We start from the raw sequence: 18,768 nt of genomic DNA on the forward strand, positions 1-18,768 counted from the left end.
GAATGAAATCCCTGTCAAAGAAAGAGAAAACAACAGACTTGGCTAAATGAAGAAGTTACTGAAGAAAAGGTGGCGGCAAACAGACGGAAGAGATGTTACGCAGAACGTAAAAAAAAAGGCAATAAAGTTCATGTTTCAGGCCTATGTGGTTATAGACAAAGAAAAAGCCAAACAAAAATAGCTTAAAAGGTAGAAGCAGCAAGCAGAGAAATCTTGACCGGTGGATGGGAGATCGTAGGTTTACCCCGGGAATCATCTCTGTGTCACTGCTGGACAGAGGCACAACAAACTAATGGGCACAGTATTTTTTAACATAAGGGGTGGCGTAAGCCACAAAACTTTGGGCTAGTCTTATAAATGCCTTAGGGCAGATAGCCTAGTATAAACCTATGAATCTATGCATTTTTGGGAAAACAACCCAATGTTAAATACACGTATGTTCTGAATGCACAGCATAATATGTAGAAAAAAAAACAATAAACAGGGCCAACTGACTTTACCCTTTCTGGATGACATGAAAAGGCAGTAATTCAATAAGGACTGAAAAGGTCCCCAGCAGGGTACTTAACTTTGAACTTGAATCTGTCGTCAGCGAAAGGAGGCACACCTGGCGGCTGGAAAGTTCTGAGTGCTGGTGCACGCCACTGTCACTTGGCCCCCGTACTCTCGCCTAGACCTGACGTCTCGCGCACCTAGGAGGGACTGGAAAATTTTGGATACTGGCCGTACATACGCAAGACTAGAAAGGTAAACCCATGAGCAGAATACTGCAACATAGGGATAGAAGGACAGCCTGTGTGTAACTCTCAACTTTTACAATTTGCAGATGATCTTTATCATGCTACAAACTTGGCTTGACCTGTGTTTTTCTTTATTTCTATGTACACACTATGCCTAAGGTTTGGGGTAGCAAGTACTCTACTGATGTCATACACATTTCTACACAGCTCATATTAAACTTCAAAAATCAAAACATATACTACAGATTTGGTTTAGATATTCATATTCCAGAAAGTTAATTTCCAAAAACTATTAACCATTTCATTAAGAATGCTTACCCATTGGTTCTTTTATGACACCATAATAATCTGGGGCATCATTTGGATCTACAGCTTCTAGGAATGGCCATGCCATCTTGTGTGCCTACATAAAAAATAGTTAGTTAAATGAAAAGGCTAACAGCACATCAACTCAAACTAATAATTGGTATTCTGCAAATAGGTAAAAATAAACATCACATTTAAAAATAACTCATTTACAATACAATTCTTACTGCAAAATGAATATGGAATGAATGAGAAACTGACAGTTAAAAATAGTGCAAGACAGCAAATAAAGTAAGGTACTCACGTGACTGCAGAATTTCAGAAGCAATTTATCTTTCACACTATATAGGGGCACAGCCAGACGTATCAATTCCTTGGCCGGCAGCTGTCCATAAGGCCAAATCACTGGATCCAGAAGGGGCAGGTGGTAAGTTAAGTGCACTGATGTTTAAAAAGTCAGTGGGCTTAATCAATCAATTCACACTGAGGGTGTTTATGCTAGCTGACTATAGACTTCTCAAATGCACCACTTTTGGCAGTAATGTATTAGTTTTGGTACCCAATTCTTAGGAAGATATGTCAACTTTGTTTGCTCAAAAATTCTGTTAATGGTTAAAAGTAATGGCAGAAAGGCACAAAATTAGGTTTACTTTTTATTATTACAGTAACAGGTCTTGTATTAGCATGCATTTTCTGAACAGAAAGGAATATGAAACTCAGCCAGTACTGACTGACTGTAATCTTCCGTGGTTTACAAGAAAATCAAAAATTTATTGGGGGGGGGGGGGGCAAGACAAAAATATGAGGAAAACTCAGGGATGTCCTAAAAAATTTTTGGGTGTCAAGTAGCTGTTCATAGGCAATAACATAGCCACTTCAAATTAAAACATGCTTTCTGTTTAAATCCAGTAAGTATTCCAGATACCAGGTAGAAAAAACGGTGAATTTTTATATTAGGACACACCAGGATGTGCAGTAGTAAGTGCTACCCCAGGTGTGACGTGAGCCAACTTTATACTGTCAGTCTTATTTTTCATCTGTTGCTCTTAAGAAAATGAGGTGTATAAAACAGATAGTGCAACATCTATTGGGGGCCCTTGCCCTGCCACCCCAAAAAAGGACCACAAGGCACTTATAACTGTGTACATCAGGGTGTGCGGGGGGGGGGGTCGTAGCCCCTTTGCTGGATGTGTATGGCCATCTTTCACTGACATTAAGTTTGTAATGCCTGACATTAGAATTTAAATTGTTCATACTTACCTTAAGCTTTTTAATGTTGAAAAAAAGTACAGAATTAGAACACTTAAAAAAATGTGCAAAACACTTAACTGGCAATCCCACTGGAACATCAAAAAGTTGGGTACCTGCAGAAAGTATGATGGTGTGTCTTAACATAAAATATAATAATGATCTAGCTCTGGTGACACCCCCCCCCCCCAAAGAAGGAAACTGTTACAAGCCATACAACCAAATGTCAGTGAAGCAAATGACAAACATAAAAGTAGTATGATCATAACTTATTCCAAAGATTCACATGTAATAAAAAGAAAAATGGTTGAAAACTGGAGCATAAATAGAGGAAACCAATCTATCAGTCAGATTCTGGACTTACAACCATCCTTCATTAGTCAAAAAAGAAGAAACAGAAGTTTGATAGAAAATGTAAAAGAAAGTAGTGCACCCACAAAATTACAGGTAGGAACCTTTCACACACGTACCTGCATGTCTTTAAAGTTCAACAGACTAACCGCAGGGAGGACATGCAGATTCTGCACAGAAGGCACTCCGGCCGAGAATGGAACTAGAAAACCTCTTGCTGTGCTGTGAGGCAACAATGTTAACCGCTGCACCACCGTGGTCAACCAACCATAACTACTTTTACTAAAGGCAACAAATGTTTTTTTTGTTTTGTTTTGTATTTCATAGCTATGCATGATGAGTTTAATTTTCATTTTTATCTTAAGTATTACATGTTTAAGTATATATTTTTTTATTTATAGGTAGGTTAAGTTAGACTTTTGAGTTTTACTTTTGCTTCCTTTGTAACTCTTTTAATTACCTGAGAATTATTTTAATGTCATTTTGAACCGTTTATATTTTGATATGTCTAATCAGTAGTTTGAACAACCACATTAGTACATGCTACCATAATGAGATCTGAGGAAGCCCTCACTTTATTAACAGAAATGGACAAAAGCTCTTTAAAATATTTTGGTAAGCACAAGTTGAGACACATGATTTCACTAAACACAACTTCCATTATGTATTACTTGGAAATTCACCATCTTTTTATGTGGTATTTTTGTATGCATATATGTATGCATCTATGTGAATTTCTGTATGTATGTGTGTCTATTTATGTGTATATGTATTAATGTGCGTATAAACGGACACTTTAGAATATTGAAAGCCCAACAAAGTACAGTTTTGTACCTACCATAAATGTAGATGTTCGAGTGCTAATACAGCTGCAGTCATAACAGATGGGTTATCCTGCCGTCAGGCGGGTTCTCGGTCGGCCGAATTCCAAAGTCCAGGTCCGGCGTCGGTTGTCGTCGCTTCTTTCCCTGACGTCAGTGCGGCAAGGGTATAAAAGAACCAGCCGACGCCATTTTCTTCAGTTTTTCTTGCCCCAGATGTCAGGTGCCCCCAGAAGGAAGGCAAAACATAAACTTATGTAATAATGCAATGTAATATAATCAAAAAACAGTAGTTTGCAAGCAAATACACCATAAAAGAATGCCCCAATCAGGTTGTATGAGGAGGTGTTTGTCATAAGGCCTGTCCCAAGAGGGGATGGAGGGAGGGAAACCTGGACTGCAGCTGTATTAGCACTCGAACATCTACATTTATGGTAGGTACAAAACTGTACTATGTTCATCGTGCATACAGCTGCAGTCATAACAGATGGGTAGAATCCCAAAGCTAAAAAGGGGTGGCAGGCACTAAGTGGAATTAGGAGGAGCAAGGATGCCCTGCAAGACTGCTGTGGCAAAGCCCGCTCTAGATTTAGAGTAAAGTGGAAGGTGATAGTGCTTGGAGAAAGTGTGCACAGAACTCCAAGTGGCTGCTTCTAAAACATCCTTGGTAGGAACCCCCCTGAGGAAAGCTGCAGAGGTAGCTGTGGCCCTTGTGGAGTGAGATCTGATGCTTGTAGGTACAGTTTTTCCATGAAATGAGTAACAAAAGCGTATGCAGTGGGCTATACATTTTGAGATCGTCTGTTTGGAGATCGCCTTTCCTTGAGCACCTGTAGCATAGGACACAAAGAGTTGCTCTGATTTTCTGAATGGCTTTGTCCTGTCCAAATAATAATGAAGTTGTCTGTGAATGTCCAAGGAATGTAGTAGTCTTTCCCCTTTGTTTTGTGGGTTAGGATAAAAGGTAGGTAAGTGGATAGTCTGATTCAAGGCTACACTGGATACTACCTTTAGCATAAAGGAAGGGTTGGTTCATAAGGAAACTCTGTCCTGATGGAAAATGATGAAAGGTTTCACAGTGTCAAAAGATTTTAATACTCTTAACATATACTGGAAGAATCACGCAGATAAAAATAAGCAAAAAGGTTTATTTTACATGCATGGAGACATGCTACAAAGTACATGGTATGTCAGCAGTCTAAATTCTGTACACTTCACATGGGTTTTTATACCCTTCCCTGCACGTACACAGTGGCTGGTTACTAGACAAGGAATTTCACTCAAGGCTATAATTCACATCCTGGAGCCTTAGATGGTCAGAGGTCAGGCACAAAATAAGCTTGTGCCTGGATCAAGGTATCATATGTGCATTCCTCTTTGGTCAGCAAATTCTTTACAAGAAAAACAACTTATTTTAGCTTATTTCTTTGCACGCAATGCAGTTTCACATTTTAACCCTTACTATACATGATACAAAGATGTTGAACACAAAGATTCTTACTACATTTCCCCCCTAACAACACTTTGTATCATCGGTAATACATTTTATTCATACAGTTTTTCGCATGACTCGTGTTCTGTATATTCAGAATAATAAACTTTAGTTGCATTGGCAGACAATACATTTGATATTATCATTCGGATGCAAGGAATGCAGCAACAACCCAACAGTAGGAATATAATGGCACCAACACATACAGCAATTAAGACATTCATAAGTACTGTTCCCCAATTTCCAAACCAATTTTGGAAAAAGTCAGTTAATGGATTTTGTAATGGTTTTGTAAGTTTAGAAACTTGTTGTAGGATCTCCAGATGGCTGTTAATGTCATATTCGTTGTCTGTAATGAATGGACAACACTCGCAAGTACCTCCTTTCGCCGCTAGGGTGAAATTGAGCGCCATACGATTCTGCAATGCTACAGTCCTCATTGCAGTTAACTCATCCGTCACCAATTCTAGCGCAGAAAAAGTTGCATTGCTCAGGGTTTTTAACAGTTTTCTGAGCTCCCAAATGGATTTTACTGTCCCATAAGCTGGAAGAATACCAGCCCAGGAAATAACATCATCGCCCAAGTCCATGTGTGATAGCCCCTTGCTGCTACTATGGGCCAAATCGTGTTGATAGATCCAGGATGCATCAACGTTACCTACGGGATTAACAGGTTTATTAACAGCACGTACATTTTGTATTTTACCTTGGGGAAGAGAAAATGTATGTCTTATAGCTGGTGCTAAATAACCCAAAAAACAACTGCTTGACAAATTCCTTGGTAACCATTTGTATGCTTTTCTACCACAGGTAAAATAACAATCATTTACTTTAAGTGTAATATTGACTGGAACAGAGTGATTTCCTTTGTCTTGCAGCCCTTTAAACAAAAGGTCATACACAGATAACATTTTTTCAAAGAAACTTGTGCCATTAATAAGCCCTGTACTATTAACAAGCACTCGTATAGGCTTGAAACTCGTTGCACAGTGCCCATCTATTGTACAGTTATGAATTATGGTTACATTACACTGACTCCATCCAACCTTACAGTTCCATTCTGGAGACCCATGAGGGGTAATGCTATTTTGTCCTTTAAGGCTACATTTGAAGTTTCAAATAGTAAATTAGTCCATGTATCATTTGCCCCCAAAGGGACTGTACCTAACATTAGACCACCATATACAGTAGGGATAGCCGTGCATATCCAACAATTTGAAACATTAAAAGATAGAGCATATGCATCATCTCTCTTTACTTGGCTAGTCTTGTTTGAAAAATAAAAACGGCCAAAACAGAAAAGTAACAATCACACTTATTAACAACAAAATTAGTTTGGAATGCTTCTGTGGGAAAGGCTACTCCCTTCCTGTATTTCTTTGCATTGCTACAATAGTCAGATATTCATACAAAACAAGATTACTACTAATCAGTGTTCCTCAGGGGAACTCAAGTTTTTGTCCAGTTCAAACTGTTTTACCAGTTTACAGTGTGTCAGATGGATCCACAATGTTCTTTTTTTTTTATTCGGACTGCTGTAGGTGTTGCTATCAAAACCTGGTATGGACCTTCCCACTTGGGGGAGACCCACGTCTTCCTCTTGACAATTTTAATCCAAACCCAGTTCCCGGGTTTCGCTTCCTGGATCCTGTTGTTCTTCTGATCTGAAAAGCAATCACTTGTTAGAGAAGTGTTAGTTCTGATCAGCAACAATTTCCTCATGTAATCTGCTATCTCTTCACCCCCCTCAAGTTCCGCAGGCAAAAATTTTGCCACTGCGGGACGTAATAAGGTCTCCCGTATAATAGTTCAAATGGTGTGACCCCTTTTGAGGTGGGAGTGGTACGCATGGACAGGAGTGCCAGAGGTAAGCAGTTTATCCAAGACTGATGTGTCTCGGCCATGAGTTTACGTTAACTTGCCTTTGAGAATGCCATTATGGCGTTCAACCAACCCTGCTGACTGTGGGTGGTAGGCACAATGGTGTTTTAACTCGATCTGAAAAACGGTGGCCAGCTTTTGAATAACTTGGTTTACGAAATGTGTGTCATTATCAGAATAGATGCGTGTAGGTAGCCGAAAATGAGGGATAATGTTATTTGTAAGGGCCTTGGCTACCGACAGTGCATCTGGGTGTGCTACCGGAAAAGCTTCAACCCATTTCGTAAAAGCGTCAATAATGACTAACACAAATCGCTTCTGTTGAACAGGAGTTAGTTCAATAAAATTCATGCAGATTGTGTGAAATGGATACGGAGGCAGAGGAAAAGCTGCTGGGGTGATCCGCACCCCACCACCATGGTATCGTGCACAAAGCAGGCACGATAAACAAAATCGTTTAGCGTATGCTATAAAGCCCTTGGTCCAGAAAATTTGCTGGATCATTTGAACCATAGCAGCAGGGCCCAGATGAGATGGGCCATGCGTCACTAATGAGGCATACCTAAAAAGGTTCGTTGGCAAGACATACTTATCATTTGGACCTACAAAACTCCCTGCTTTTGAATAGCCCCATATTTAACCCATCGCTGTTTTTCCCGAACTGTACTAAGTTCCTGCATTACCTGTAAAGTTTGTAGATCAAATTTATCTGTAGGGTAAAGTTCCTTCTGTGTGGTCTCGAGTGCAAAAGTAGAGGTGAAGGCTACACTTTTTGCAGCTTTGTTACCAGTGCATTTCCAAGTAGTACTGGATCCTTGGCATTCGTGTGCGCTGCGCACTTGCAGATGGCCAGTCCCCGTGGCAGTTGGACAGCTTGTAAGAAGCTAAGGATTAAATCCTTGTGGGTTATTTCCTTTCCTGAGGCCGTAACCATTCCCCTATTTTTCCATTGCTGTGCAAAGACATGGACCGTGGAAAAAGCATACTGACTATCTGTGTAGATAGTAACTGCCTTATCCTTGGAGATGGTGCATGCTCTGGACAAAGCAATCAATTTGGCCGCTTGCGCGGACAGGTTCCTGGGGAGGGGTCTTGCCTCTAGTACCGTAGTCTCAGTTGTGACTGCATAACCCAGTTGTGTAATGCCTGCCTCATTTTTACATGCTGACCCATCTACAAACAGGGTCCAATCTGAATTTGCCAAAGGTTGGTCCTTAAGATTTGGTCTTGGTAAGACATTAGAGTGTATCAAATCTAAACACACGTGAGGGGCACCATCGTCAGCTGTAGGTAACAGCGTGGCTGGATTATGAGTGGTGCATCGCTCAATGGTCATGTGTGGTTGTGATAGTAACGTTGTCATGCAGGATAAGTGTCTGCTAGGAGAGAGAAAGGTAACTTTATCCTGTAGTAGCATAACCGCGACAGAGTGGTAATCGTAAGGTAAGGTCATGAAACAAAACTAGGGTTGCAGGTGCTTGCATAGCCTGTGCGGCTGCGACTACCGCTTGTACACAGTGTGGCAAAGATCGTGCCACTGTGTCCAATTTACTGGAATAAAAAGCTAATGGTCTCAACTTATCCCCATAAGTTTGCAACAAAACCGATGTCATAAAGCCCTGCTTACAATCTACTGTCTGAACAAAGGGTTTTGTATAGTCAGGGAAGCTAAGTGTTGCAGATTCTGCTATCAATTGTTTTACCCTAGTAAATGCCTGTATTGCCTTATCCGTCCATTGCAGCGCGTCATGTGCTGCCATGGGAAGTGCGAAAATAAGTTCCGAAAGTGGACTTACTTCCTCTGCATAGTTGGGAATCCAACTACGACAAAAATTTGTTATTCCTAAAAATGACATAATTTCTTTTTTTGTGCTGGGCATTGGTGCCTGTAAAATAGCTTATTTTCTACAGTTATCTAGTTGTCTACCAGCAATTGAAATGGTATAGCCTAGATACCGTACTTCAGTTTTACAAAATTGTAATTTAGATTTATTTACCTTATGTCCCCTCTTTCGCCAAAAAATGCAATAACCGAATAGTTTTGGACTCACAGACAGCCTCCGTGGGTGCAGCCAGTAAGATGTCGTCCACGTACAATAGTAGACAGCCATGCTCTGGTTAAAACTGTGCCAGGTTTGTCGACATTTCCTGCGAAAAGATTGTAGGGCTTTCACAATATCCCTGCGGTAGTCGTGTGTATGTGTACTGCTTGCTCATAAACGTAAAAGCGAACCAAAACCTATCATCTTCCTGTAGGGGAATAGAAAAGAATGCGTTACTAATGTCAATAACAGAAAAATACTTATCCGTGGGAAGGATATCATTTAACAAAACAGATGGATCTGGGACCATAGCAGCCCTTGGCGCAACAGCAGCATTTACAGCCTGCAGATCCTGTACCATTTTCCATGTTCCGTCCGGTTTCCTTACTGGGAACAAGGGTGTGTTACACGCTGAATCTGTGCATGGAATTAAAACCCCAGCTCTCAGTAGAGCCATGATCACTGGAAAAATGCCTTCTTCTGCCTTTTTACTTAATGGATACTGGCGCTTATGAGGTCTAAAATCGGATTTTGGAGTTATTTTAACCTGTCCTGCTGTTTTCATTAGCCCAATGTCGTGCTGTCCTAGGGACCATAAGGATTTTGGTACTTACTGTAGTTTTAATTCTTTTTGTGGGGTCAGAAAGCATAGTCAGGATGGCATGCCTCCTGTCGGTGTTAACCGATCTTCTCGAAGATGTACCGTTGGTCTGACCTGGGTTAACCAATTTAACTTATGTACCTGAACCCCCTTACCTGCCAGCTGTTCCGGTGTCATTTTTGACCAATCGGTAACCTTTTTCCCCAACTATATACCATGCCGTCTGTTTTTCCCTAGTCACAGATACATGTGGGATTGAGGCACTTTGAAAAAGCTGTTGCATGTCTCTTGTGAGACTACAAGTAACTGCGGAGTTCCCTGCCCTGTCCCAATAAAGATTTTGTAATAGGATCCTGGTCACCTTGTGTTTAAAAAATTGTTCCTCATACTTGGGATCAGGTCCCACATTTTTCCTGTAATACATTGTACAGTGTAGTTGTTTGACAGCCTCTGGTAACTGAATAGCCGTACTATATTTGCTCAAAGCTAGGTTAGTTAACTCATTGGCCACGCTTTGTGGTCCTGTTTTAATAAGATCATTACTATACCAGTAATGTAAATCCCCTTGCCCTCCCTGCAACATTTCATCCTGGATTTTCATATGCTTAGCCAAGATTCCTGATGCAGTTGGTACGTCATCTTCTTTATGGACAAAAAATGCACCTTTTTGCACTCGAGCCACCACTTTCCTTATTCGAAAATTGTTCCCTATGCCTCTTATTAGCTTCTTTTAACCATTTCTGTGCTTGAGGGAATTCCACCTTTACTGGATTTTTAACTTTGCCTCCTGCGTCCCTACGCAGATCTCTCACCAAATTTTGACATTCTGATCTATTTAAGTTACCACTAAATCCATAATTTGTCTTTCATTTTTTATGTATTTTAAGTTTTTTTTTTCTTGGATGTAATTTAAACGTATATTCCTCATCTTCAGTCCTTTTATTTAAGCAGCCCTTACTAGCACAACAACTGCTTCCTATTCCCATTTTTCTTATTTAAAAGAAAAACTGTTTCCTTTTCCTGAGATCTCTACCGGTCTTTTGTAAATTTAAACAAAAGAAATTCCTTTATGACTAGTCCATTTGTTTTTTTTTAAAAAGAGAACAATACAAAAAGAAAGAAAAAAAAATGTTACGCTTACCTTTCTGCGGTTCTTTCGCCACGTTCGTCACCGTCCCACGGATCGAATCTAAGAGTGATTGGCCTCTACTTACGACTTCTTTGTCGGAGGTCTTTCCATTCAAGGGAGCCCGAGATTCGTTCTCCCTTTCCTGTACAGGTTTTTCAGTCCCTCTTATGCGATTCGTACCGTGAAGAGGTACCCCACGGTCTTGGGCGCCAGAAATGTCAAAAGATTTTAATACTCTTAACATATACTGGAAGAATCATGCAGATAAAAATAAGCAAAAAGGTTAATTTTACATGCATGGAGACATGCTACAAAGTACATGGTATGTCAGCAGTCTAAATTCTGTACACTTCACATGGGTTTTTATACCCTTCCCTGCACGTACACAGTGGCTGGTTACTAGACAAGGAATTTCACTCAAGGCTATAATTCACATCCTGGAGCCTTAGATGGTCAGAGGTCAGGCACAAGATAAGCTTGTGCCTGGATCAAGGTATCATCTGTGCATTCCTCTTTGGTCAGCAAATTCTTTACAAGAAAAACAACTTATTTTAGCTTATTTCTTTGCACGCAATGCAGTTTCACATTTTAACCCTTACTATACATGATACAAAGATGTTGAACACAAAGATTCTTACTACACACAGCCATGAGGGCCTGTAGTTCCGAAACCCTGCGTGCTGAGGTGATAGCCAGAAAGAAGGCTGTTTTCCATGACAAATATTGCAGTTCTGTTGAAGCAGCTGGCTCAAATGGAGGCAGGGTCAGTTTTTCTAAAATGAAGTTGAGGTCCCAAGCAGGTACTGGTGGTTTCCTTGGGGGTTTTATATTCTTAGCCCCTCTGAGGAACTGTCTTAAGAGAGGATGAGAGAATAAAGGAGGATCAGTGTTGTATTGTGCAGAAATGGCTGAAGCATGGATCTTGATGGAGGAGAAGGAAAGTCCACTGTTTAACATCTCAGCTAGGTACTGTAATATTTGAGGTAAATTTAGTACCCAAGGATTCTGGCCCTTTTTCTGATTCCAGGCACAAAACCGTTTCCATTTGGTGGAGTAGGCTTTTCTAGTAGAAGGTCTTCTGGCCTCCAAAATGACATCCTGCACCTCCTTGGAGAGGAGGGTCTGTTGGGAAATCAAGGAATCCTCCATGCGGCTAGACTGAGGGTTTTCAGCTGACTGCGAAGAGTTTTGAAGTTGTGCTGGGTCAACAGAAGAGGCACTAGAGGCAGGATCCATGGTGGGGAATGCGTCAGGCTCTTCAGGAGTGGATACCAGTGTTGTCTTGGCCAGTCTGGAGCAATGAGAATCGTCTTTGGCCTCTCTGCTCTGGCTTTTAATAGAACTTTGGGCAGCAGAGGAAGAGGTGGAAAGGCATAGACTGTCAATGTTGTCCAACTGAAAGAAAGTGCGTCCACTTTCCAGGCCTGTGGATGATAGGTCCTTGAGCAAAATTTTTTCAGTTGGTAATTTCTGTGGGTAGCAAAGAGATCTATGTCTGGCCGTCCCCATGCCTGAATTATCTTTGCGAAAACTTGAGGATGCAACTTCCATTCGTGTGGATCTGTCATATTTCTGCTTAGGTTGTCTGCCAGCGTGTTTTCCTTCCCTGGCAGGAATTGTGCTTGAAGTTGGATTTGCAATTCCAGAGCCGTGTTCCAAAGGGACATGGCTAGTCTACACAGGGGGTATGAATGAGTTCCTCCCTGTTTGTTTATGTACCACATCACTGTGGTGTTGTCTGTCCTTATCAATAGCTGGCCTGGATGCAGTAGGTCTTTGAAGGCCATAATAGCATTTTGTACTGCTAGCATTTCCTTTTGATTGATGTGTAGGTGCTTCTCTATCTGGGACCATTTGCCCTGAATGCACTGATCTGTCATGTGCGCCCCCCAGGCATAGTCCGAGGCATCTGTTGTGATGATTTGATTTGCTTGAGGCATGCAGAAGGGGAGACCCATGTTTCTTTGGCATGCTTGAGCCCACCACAGAAATTCCTTTTGAAGACATGGAATGAGTGGTATAATTGTTTCCAAACTGTGGCTGTGTTGAGACCATAAGTTTTTTAGGTACCATTGAAGTTTCCTCATATGCAGCTTTGCACATGGGATCAGCAGGATGCAAGATGCCATGAATCCCAGAGCCTGCAGGACTTTCCTTGCAGTCAGCCTGGTGAAGGTTGCCATTTTTCTGAAGTATTGAGATAGTTGCCCTTGCTTCTCTGGCGTGAGGTAGGCCATCTGGGTGTTTGTATTCAAGCTGGCACTCAGGAAAATTATTGCTTGAGAGGGTATTAGTTTTGATTTATTTTTGTTGACTGTGTATCCCAGAAAATTCAACAATTTTATTACAAACACCAGGTGTTTCAGAAGTATGTGCTTGCTGTCCGCTTGGATCAGGCAGTCGTCCAGATATGGGTATATCTGTATCCCTTGAAGTCTGCAGAAGGCAATTACTGATGCCAGGCATTTCGTAAACACTCTGGGCGCAGTAGATAAGCCAAAGGGCAATGCAGAGAATTGATAATGGGTTGAACCTGCAAGAAATCTGAGGTATCTTCTGCAATCTTGTCTGATAGGGACATGCAGGTATGCCTCCTTGAGGTCCAATGTTACCAGCCAAGACTCCTTGCCCAGCATGGGAAGAAGCTGCTGTGATGTGAGCATCTTGAATTTTGGTACGAGTAAATATGTGTTTAGGATGGATAGGTCCAAAATAGGTCTCCAATCTTTGTCCTTCCTTGGTACCAGAAATAGTCTGGAATAAAAACCTTGACCCTGTTCTTTTGCAGGTACCTCTTGAATAGCTTTCATGTCCATGAGAGCTGAAATTTGTTTTTGTGCCTCTGCCCTTTGATTCTGTGGCAAGTTTGGCATGCCTCTCATTTTTGGAAGGGTGTGAAAGTGGCCTCTGTCTATAATGTCCAAGATCCATTTGTCTTTTGTGACAATATGCCAATTTTTTTAAAATGCCAGTTTTCCGCCTAAAGATGCTGCCATTAAAGCTTTGCTTGGCATGCAAAGGGGAAAGTCATTGTGTCTGCTTTCTGAATGACTGTGATCTATCTTCTCCACCTCTTGGTGTAGGTGCTTGCCATTGTCTGGCTCTAAATGATCCTTGAGATTGCCCTCTACCCCTCGGGTGCCTGTATCTACCTCTCTGAGGCCTGTCCGTGGCTGGAAAGGACCAATTTTTTGAAGGCCAGTTTCTGCTGAAACGTGGAGGTTGTACCTGTAGGAAATCTTTCACTGTTTGCATTGATCTTGCCTTTTCCTCCATTTTCTTTAGTACCTCCTCAGCTTTAACACCAAACAATACATCTTTTTGAAGAGGTGCATCTAGTAATTTAGCTTTGACATGATCTGGTAAGGTTTGCTCTTTGAGCTAAGTATGTCTACGTATGACAGACCCTGTAACAGCAGCTCTACATGAGGCCTCTAAAGCATCAAAACCATATTGCAAGGTATGTTTACCCACTTGCTCTGCACTATGCAACAAATCTTGCAACTCCTTTAAATGTGGTTGTTCAGGTTGTGTCATTTTGCTTTTCAACTGAGATAACAAAAACTGTTGATACTTTAACATATGGAACTGACAGTTTAATGCCCTCATGGTTAAAGTGGCCGAGGTGTATACCTTTTTCCCCCACCTTTCTAAAGCTCTGGAATCTCTCTCTGAAGGTAATGGGTTTTTGGCAGTAGAGGCCTTAATTCCCTTGGGACCCTGTGAAATAGTTTCTGGGTCAGCAGCATGGCTTTTGTATAGGAATTGGTGTGAATCAGGAACCCGGTAATACCTGTCAGGTTTAACAGGAGCTGGAGGTAAAGAATCTGGGTTGAGGCTGGCTTCTGTGTACACATCATCTAATATATCCAAGACAGGAGGGATAGCCAGAGGCCTGTGCTGGGGAAGCAAGAGAAAATCCTTGACCCTTTTCTTGGAATCTGAGTAATCTTGGCCTTCCCAGTGAAAGTGTTCCCTCAAGGTATGTAAGGTTTCCCCAAAATAATAGTCCTCAGGGGGGGGAGACCGATGGAATGGACTCCTCAGCATCAGAGTCTTCAAAAGGGGAATATGAATATTCCTGGTCCTCAGAATGTTCTGAGGTAATAGAAGCTTGATCTGAGGAAGGGTAGTCTTCCTCCAATCTGGGCCTTTTGTCCGAGGGGGGTTGAGAACCCCTGATAAAAGTAATCAAATCCTCAGCCATTTTGAGCATCTGTTTTTTAGGCATGGGGCCTTGAGAGGGGCTCTGTGAAGCTTGTCTTTTAGTTTTCGTGGCTGCTTTAGATTTTGTGAAAGCCTTAATGGAAAAAGAGGAAGGCCTGAAGACACCTTGCGAGGTGGCAGGCCTGTCTTAAACTCCGAGTTTCCCCGCAAAGAGTGGCGTCGGTATCTGTAGTCGGAGTGGGGGCCGAGGAGCCTGCGACCTCGGGCACAGAAGACACCGCTAAAGAAGCATCATCGGTACTCAGGGGCTGCGTAGGAGCCTCGCTGAGAACCGGCGCACCAGTAGCCGGGTTTAGCGTGGTGTCGGTAGAAGTCATGGACCTCGTATGTCGGTCCTTATCTTTGCGTCTTTTACTCAAAACTGGAGTCGGGGTATCCGACGACATAATGTAATTAAATTGTTTACCAAAATAGTGTTGGGCGAACTCCGCCCGACGCTTAATAGTGCGTTTGTTGAATCTAGCACAAAAACGGCAGGCCGCGACGTCGTGGTCTGGGCCTAAGCAAGGAATACAGAAGGAATGGAAATCCTTATGCGGTATTTGCTTCCCACATGAAATGCTATTATTAACTTTGTCTGACATCTGTCTGAGGCAAGAAAAGTTTCCCCAACGGGGTACTTAGCTTTCAAGAAGACTTCGGCTGAAATATTTTCGTAAATCTCAGGAGCTGGCCAACCGGCACTTGCGAACTGCTTCTGCTTCGGGCACCGCGTGGCAAGAAAGACTGAAGAAAATAGCGTCGGCTGGTTCTTTTACACCCCTGCCGCACTGACGTCAGGGAAGAAGTGACGACAACCGACGCCGGACCTGGACTTTGGAATTCGGCCGACCGAGGACCTGCCTGACGGCAGGATAACCCATCTGTTATGACTGCAGCTGTATGCACGATGAACATCACTGAAATTCAAAACATTAAGACCAAAATCTTGAAAATTCAAAACACTGAAAACTCAAAACAATGAGTCACTTAATGCTGAAAAAACATAGGAAAGCAACATGTACTACATTCCAGCACAACTACATACAGAAAAAAACAGACAAAAAAAAAAACATATTACACTCCTTCAAATATAAGCAGAGGAGCAAGCCCAATGCATCCCAACTGCAATACTCCACACTAAGGTGCGTTATGTTGTAGTATAGCAAGTAAGAAGGGAACATGACTGAGGTTACCTATGAAACTTCAGTAAGTATCTGAGAGATGTATAGCAATGTGTAATGTTTTAATAGTGAAGTAGTGTTTCTAAGAGAAAGTTGATAATTTTTTTACAATTTAAACAGACAGTCATGAAGTGCAGAATAGCATGTTTGCCATTTTGTCCTGTGTAGTGCAATCTCAGAGTTAATATATTTAAGTAGCAGGGGGTGTGGGTGGCACAGCCCTCCACATGGGGGGTGTAGGAGGGCTTGTCCCCCCTGCTTATATTTGGAGAAGTGTAATATGCTTTGTTTTTTGTTTCTGTACGTAGTTGTGCTGGCATATATATATATTAAATGTTGCTTTCCTATGTTTTTTCCAATGTTATTTCACTGAATGATGTAAGTACTGTTGGACAAATAAGACGTATATGCCCTTTTCCCCACTGTAGTGTGATCCTGGAGTTAGTATATACATTTGGGGGGGGTGTGGGTGGCGCTTTTTTGAGGGTGAATTCAAGTTCAGTGAAATGAGTTTTCGGTGAATCAAAGTAGACCCATACACACACACATATATAATATATATATATATATATATATATATATATATATACACACACACACACACACATATATATATATATATATATATATATATATATACACACACACACACACACACACACCCAGTTCTCTGCACCAGCCGCGGTGGTACAGTGGTAGCGTTGTTGTCTCACAGCAAGAGGTTCTCCTGTTCGATTCTCGGCTGGAGTGCCTTCTGTGTGGAGTCTGCATGTCCTCCCTGCGGTCGAGTGGCTTCCGAAAGACGTGCGTGAATGGGCGCGCCTTCGCTGAAGTTTGGGCATCGGGCTGGCAACTCGGCACCATAAAAGTCGACTGCCAATCATTAGCGGACAGGAGTTCCACTGTGGCGACCCCTAACCGGGAAAAGTCGAAAAGACAAACATCTACATACAGTTCTCTGTATGTGTGTATGTGTGTGCATGTTTGTATATGTATGCGTATTTTTAAGTACATGTGTGTGTGTGTGTGTGTGTGTGTGTGGGCGCGCACGGGCGTATATGTGTATGTAAGTTTGTGCATGTGTGTGTGTGTTTGTATGTATGTGTATATATTTCATTTTCCCTCCCCTATGTGCTCTGAGTCTGGGAATTTTAACACACATACACACACCTTCATACTTGTTTTTTTCTTTGAGCTTGTCTTGGTACTAACTCCACTGGCAAATGACTTTCTTTTTCATAATTTTTTTTTCTCAAATATTTCCTACACTCACACACAGTTGCTAAGTTCAAATTAGACCTCTGCCCTTAGCAACATAATTCTTTTTTAAGTCTGGATGACCAATATGCTCCTCCCCTCTAGCATCACAGTATTTCACACAGAAATCCCACCGCCATCTCTTTTATTGTTTACTATAGTAATACAACAAAAAATCAGGAATAGATATTTACATTATTTGCACTATACCCATCACACTGATTAACAGCCAGACACACAGAGCTTTTTTACTCACTTAGATACAGTAAACAGCACCAATCACAACAAAAATGCAAACTAGGTATGTACCACTGTTCCCATCATTGTCACTGAATGTGATCTGTTTATGGGCTTTTGGATTATTGCCTTCATTGTAATTTATATGGATTTTTATATGGAAAATTGAAAAGTATAAAGCGCCTTCTGTGTGGAGTCTGCATGTCCTCTCCGCGGTCGAGTGACGTTTAAAGACATGCAGGTAGGTGCGTTCATGAATGGGTGTGCCTTCTTTCCAGGTTGGGCGTCGAGCTGGCAACTCGGCACTGTAAAAATCCACTCCCAATCATTAGCGGACCGGAGTTCCGCTGTGGCGACCCCTAACTGGGAAAAGCCGAAAGATATATATATATATATATATATATATATATATATATATATATCTATATATATATAGGCAATCCAAAAACAGGTTAAATCCAGAAGAAGGGACCCAAAACACTTAAAATAAGTGTGTAGAAAACTTTATTCCTGCAGAATAAACATCCAGGCAACTTAGTTAGTGGCCATTCGGCTCCAACAGCACAGACCAGTGATCGGTTTCGCCCCCTGATATCATCAGTGTGAAATTAAAATAGAGCAACCACCAGTATTTATATGCCATAGTCCCCATTCAGTTAAAGACATACAAATTTTTTAAAGTGCACATTCCTTAATAGAGAACCAAAATCTAAAAGACATATTTTATTCAAAAAGATGCATTTAGCAGCAAACATTGTGTACACAAAATCTAATATATGTATACACACACTCATTTGTATGCATCTATTATTTAGAACCAGATGAAATACATAAGTGAACATAAAATATGTCCACATACATACCCCTATACATAAGTATATAAATATGCATAAAGAGTAAACACATCACATTAAGCAAAATATCAGGGAAGAAAGACAGTGAAATACATTTCAATCACCACCAATGATCATTAACTCCAGGTTTATATACAGCCCCTAATTTCAACATCCACATTCTTTCTTTTTTATCTAAAAACTCATGCTTAGTTATGTCTGACATCCTATTACCTTTCACTACATCAATTCCAACAAAAAGAAATTGTGCTGAAATATGTTCTAATTTGTGTTTATAGAGTGCACTTCTTTGATGTTTACAAGTGATGTCACTAAGGTGCACTGCAATTCTACTCTTCAGATTTCTAGAGGTCTGTCCGACATAAAATGCCCCACATTGCAGACGGCTATATAGATTACCCACTCAATACAAGTTATTA

The 18,768-nt window shown here is 41.3% G+C and overlaps 1 protein-coding gene across 2 annotated transcripts in view; it reads right to left on the reverse strand.

The window, feature by feature from the left end:
* BPTF (bromodomain PHD finger transcription factor) overlaps positions 1 to 18,768 on the reverse strand; it is a 3,500,764-nt gene that overhangs the window by 1,053 nt on the left and 3,480,943 nt on the right. For both annotated transcript variants that reach the window (XM_044085088.1, XM_044085087.1), the window contains one exon: positions 1,059 to 1,143. In XM_044085088.1, coding sequence (XP_043941023.1) covers positions 1,059 to 1,143 — 85 coding nt within the window. The remainder of the gene's footprint in view (positions 1 to 1,058; positions 1,144 to 18,768) is intronic.

The sequence above is a fragment of the Protopterus annectens genome, chromosome 10.part0 (assembly GCF_019279795.1).
Source record: "Protopterus annectens isolate FY-2018-M chromosome 10.part0, PAN1.0, whole genome shotgun sequence".
Classification (NCBI taxonomy): Eukaryota; Metazoa; Chordata; order Ceratodontiformes; family Protopteridae; genus Protopterus; species Protopterus annectens.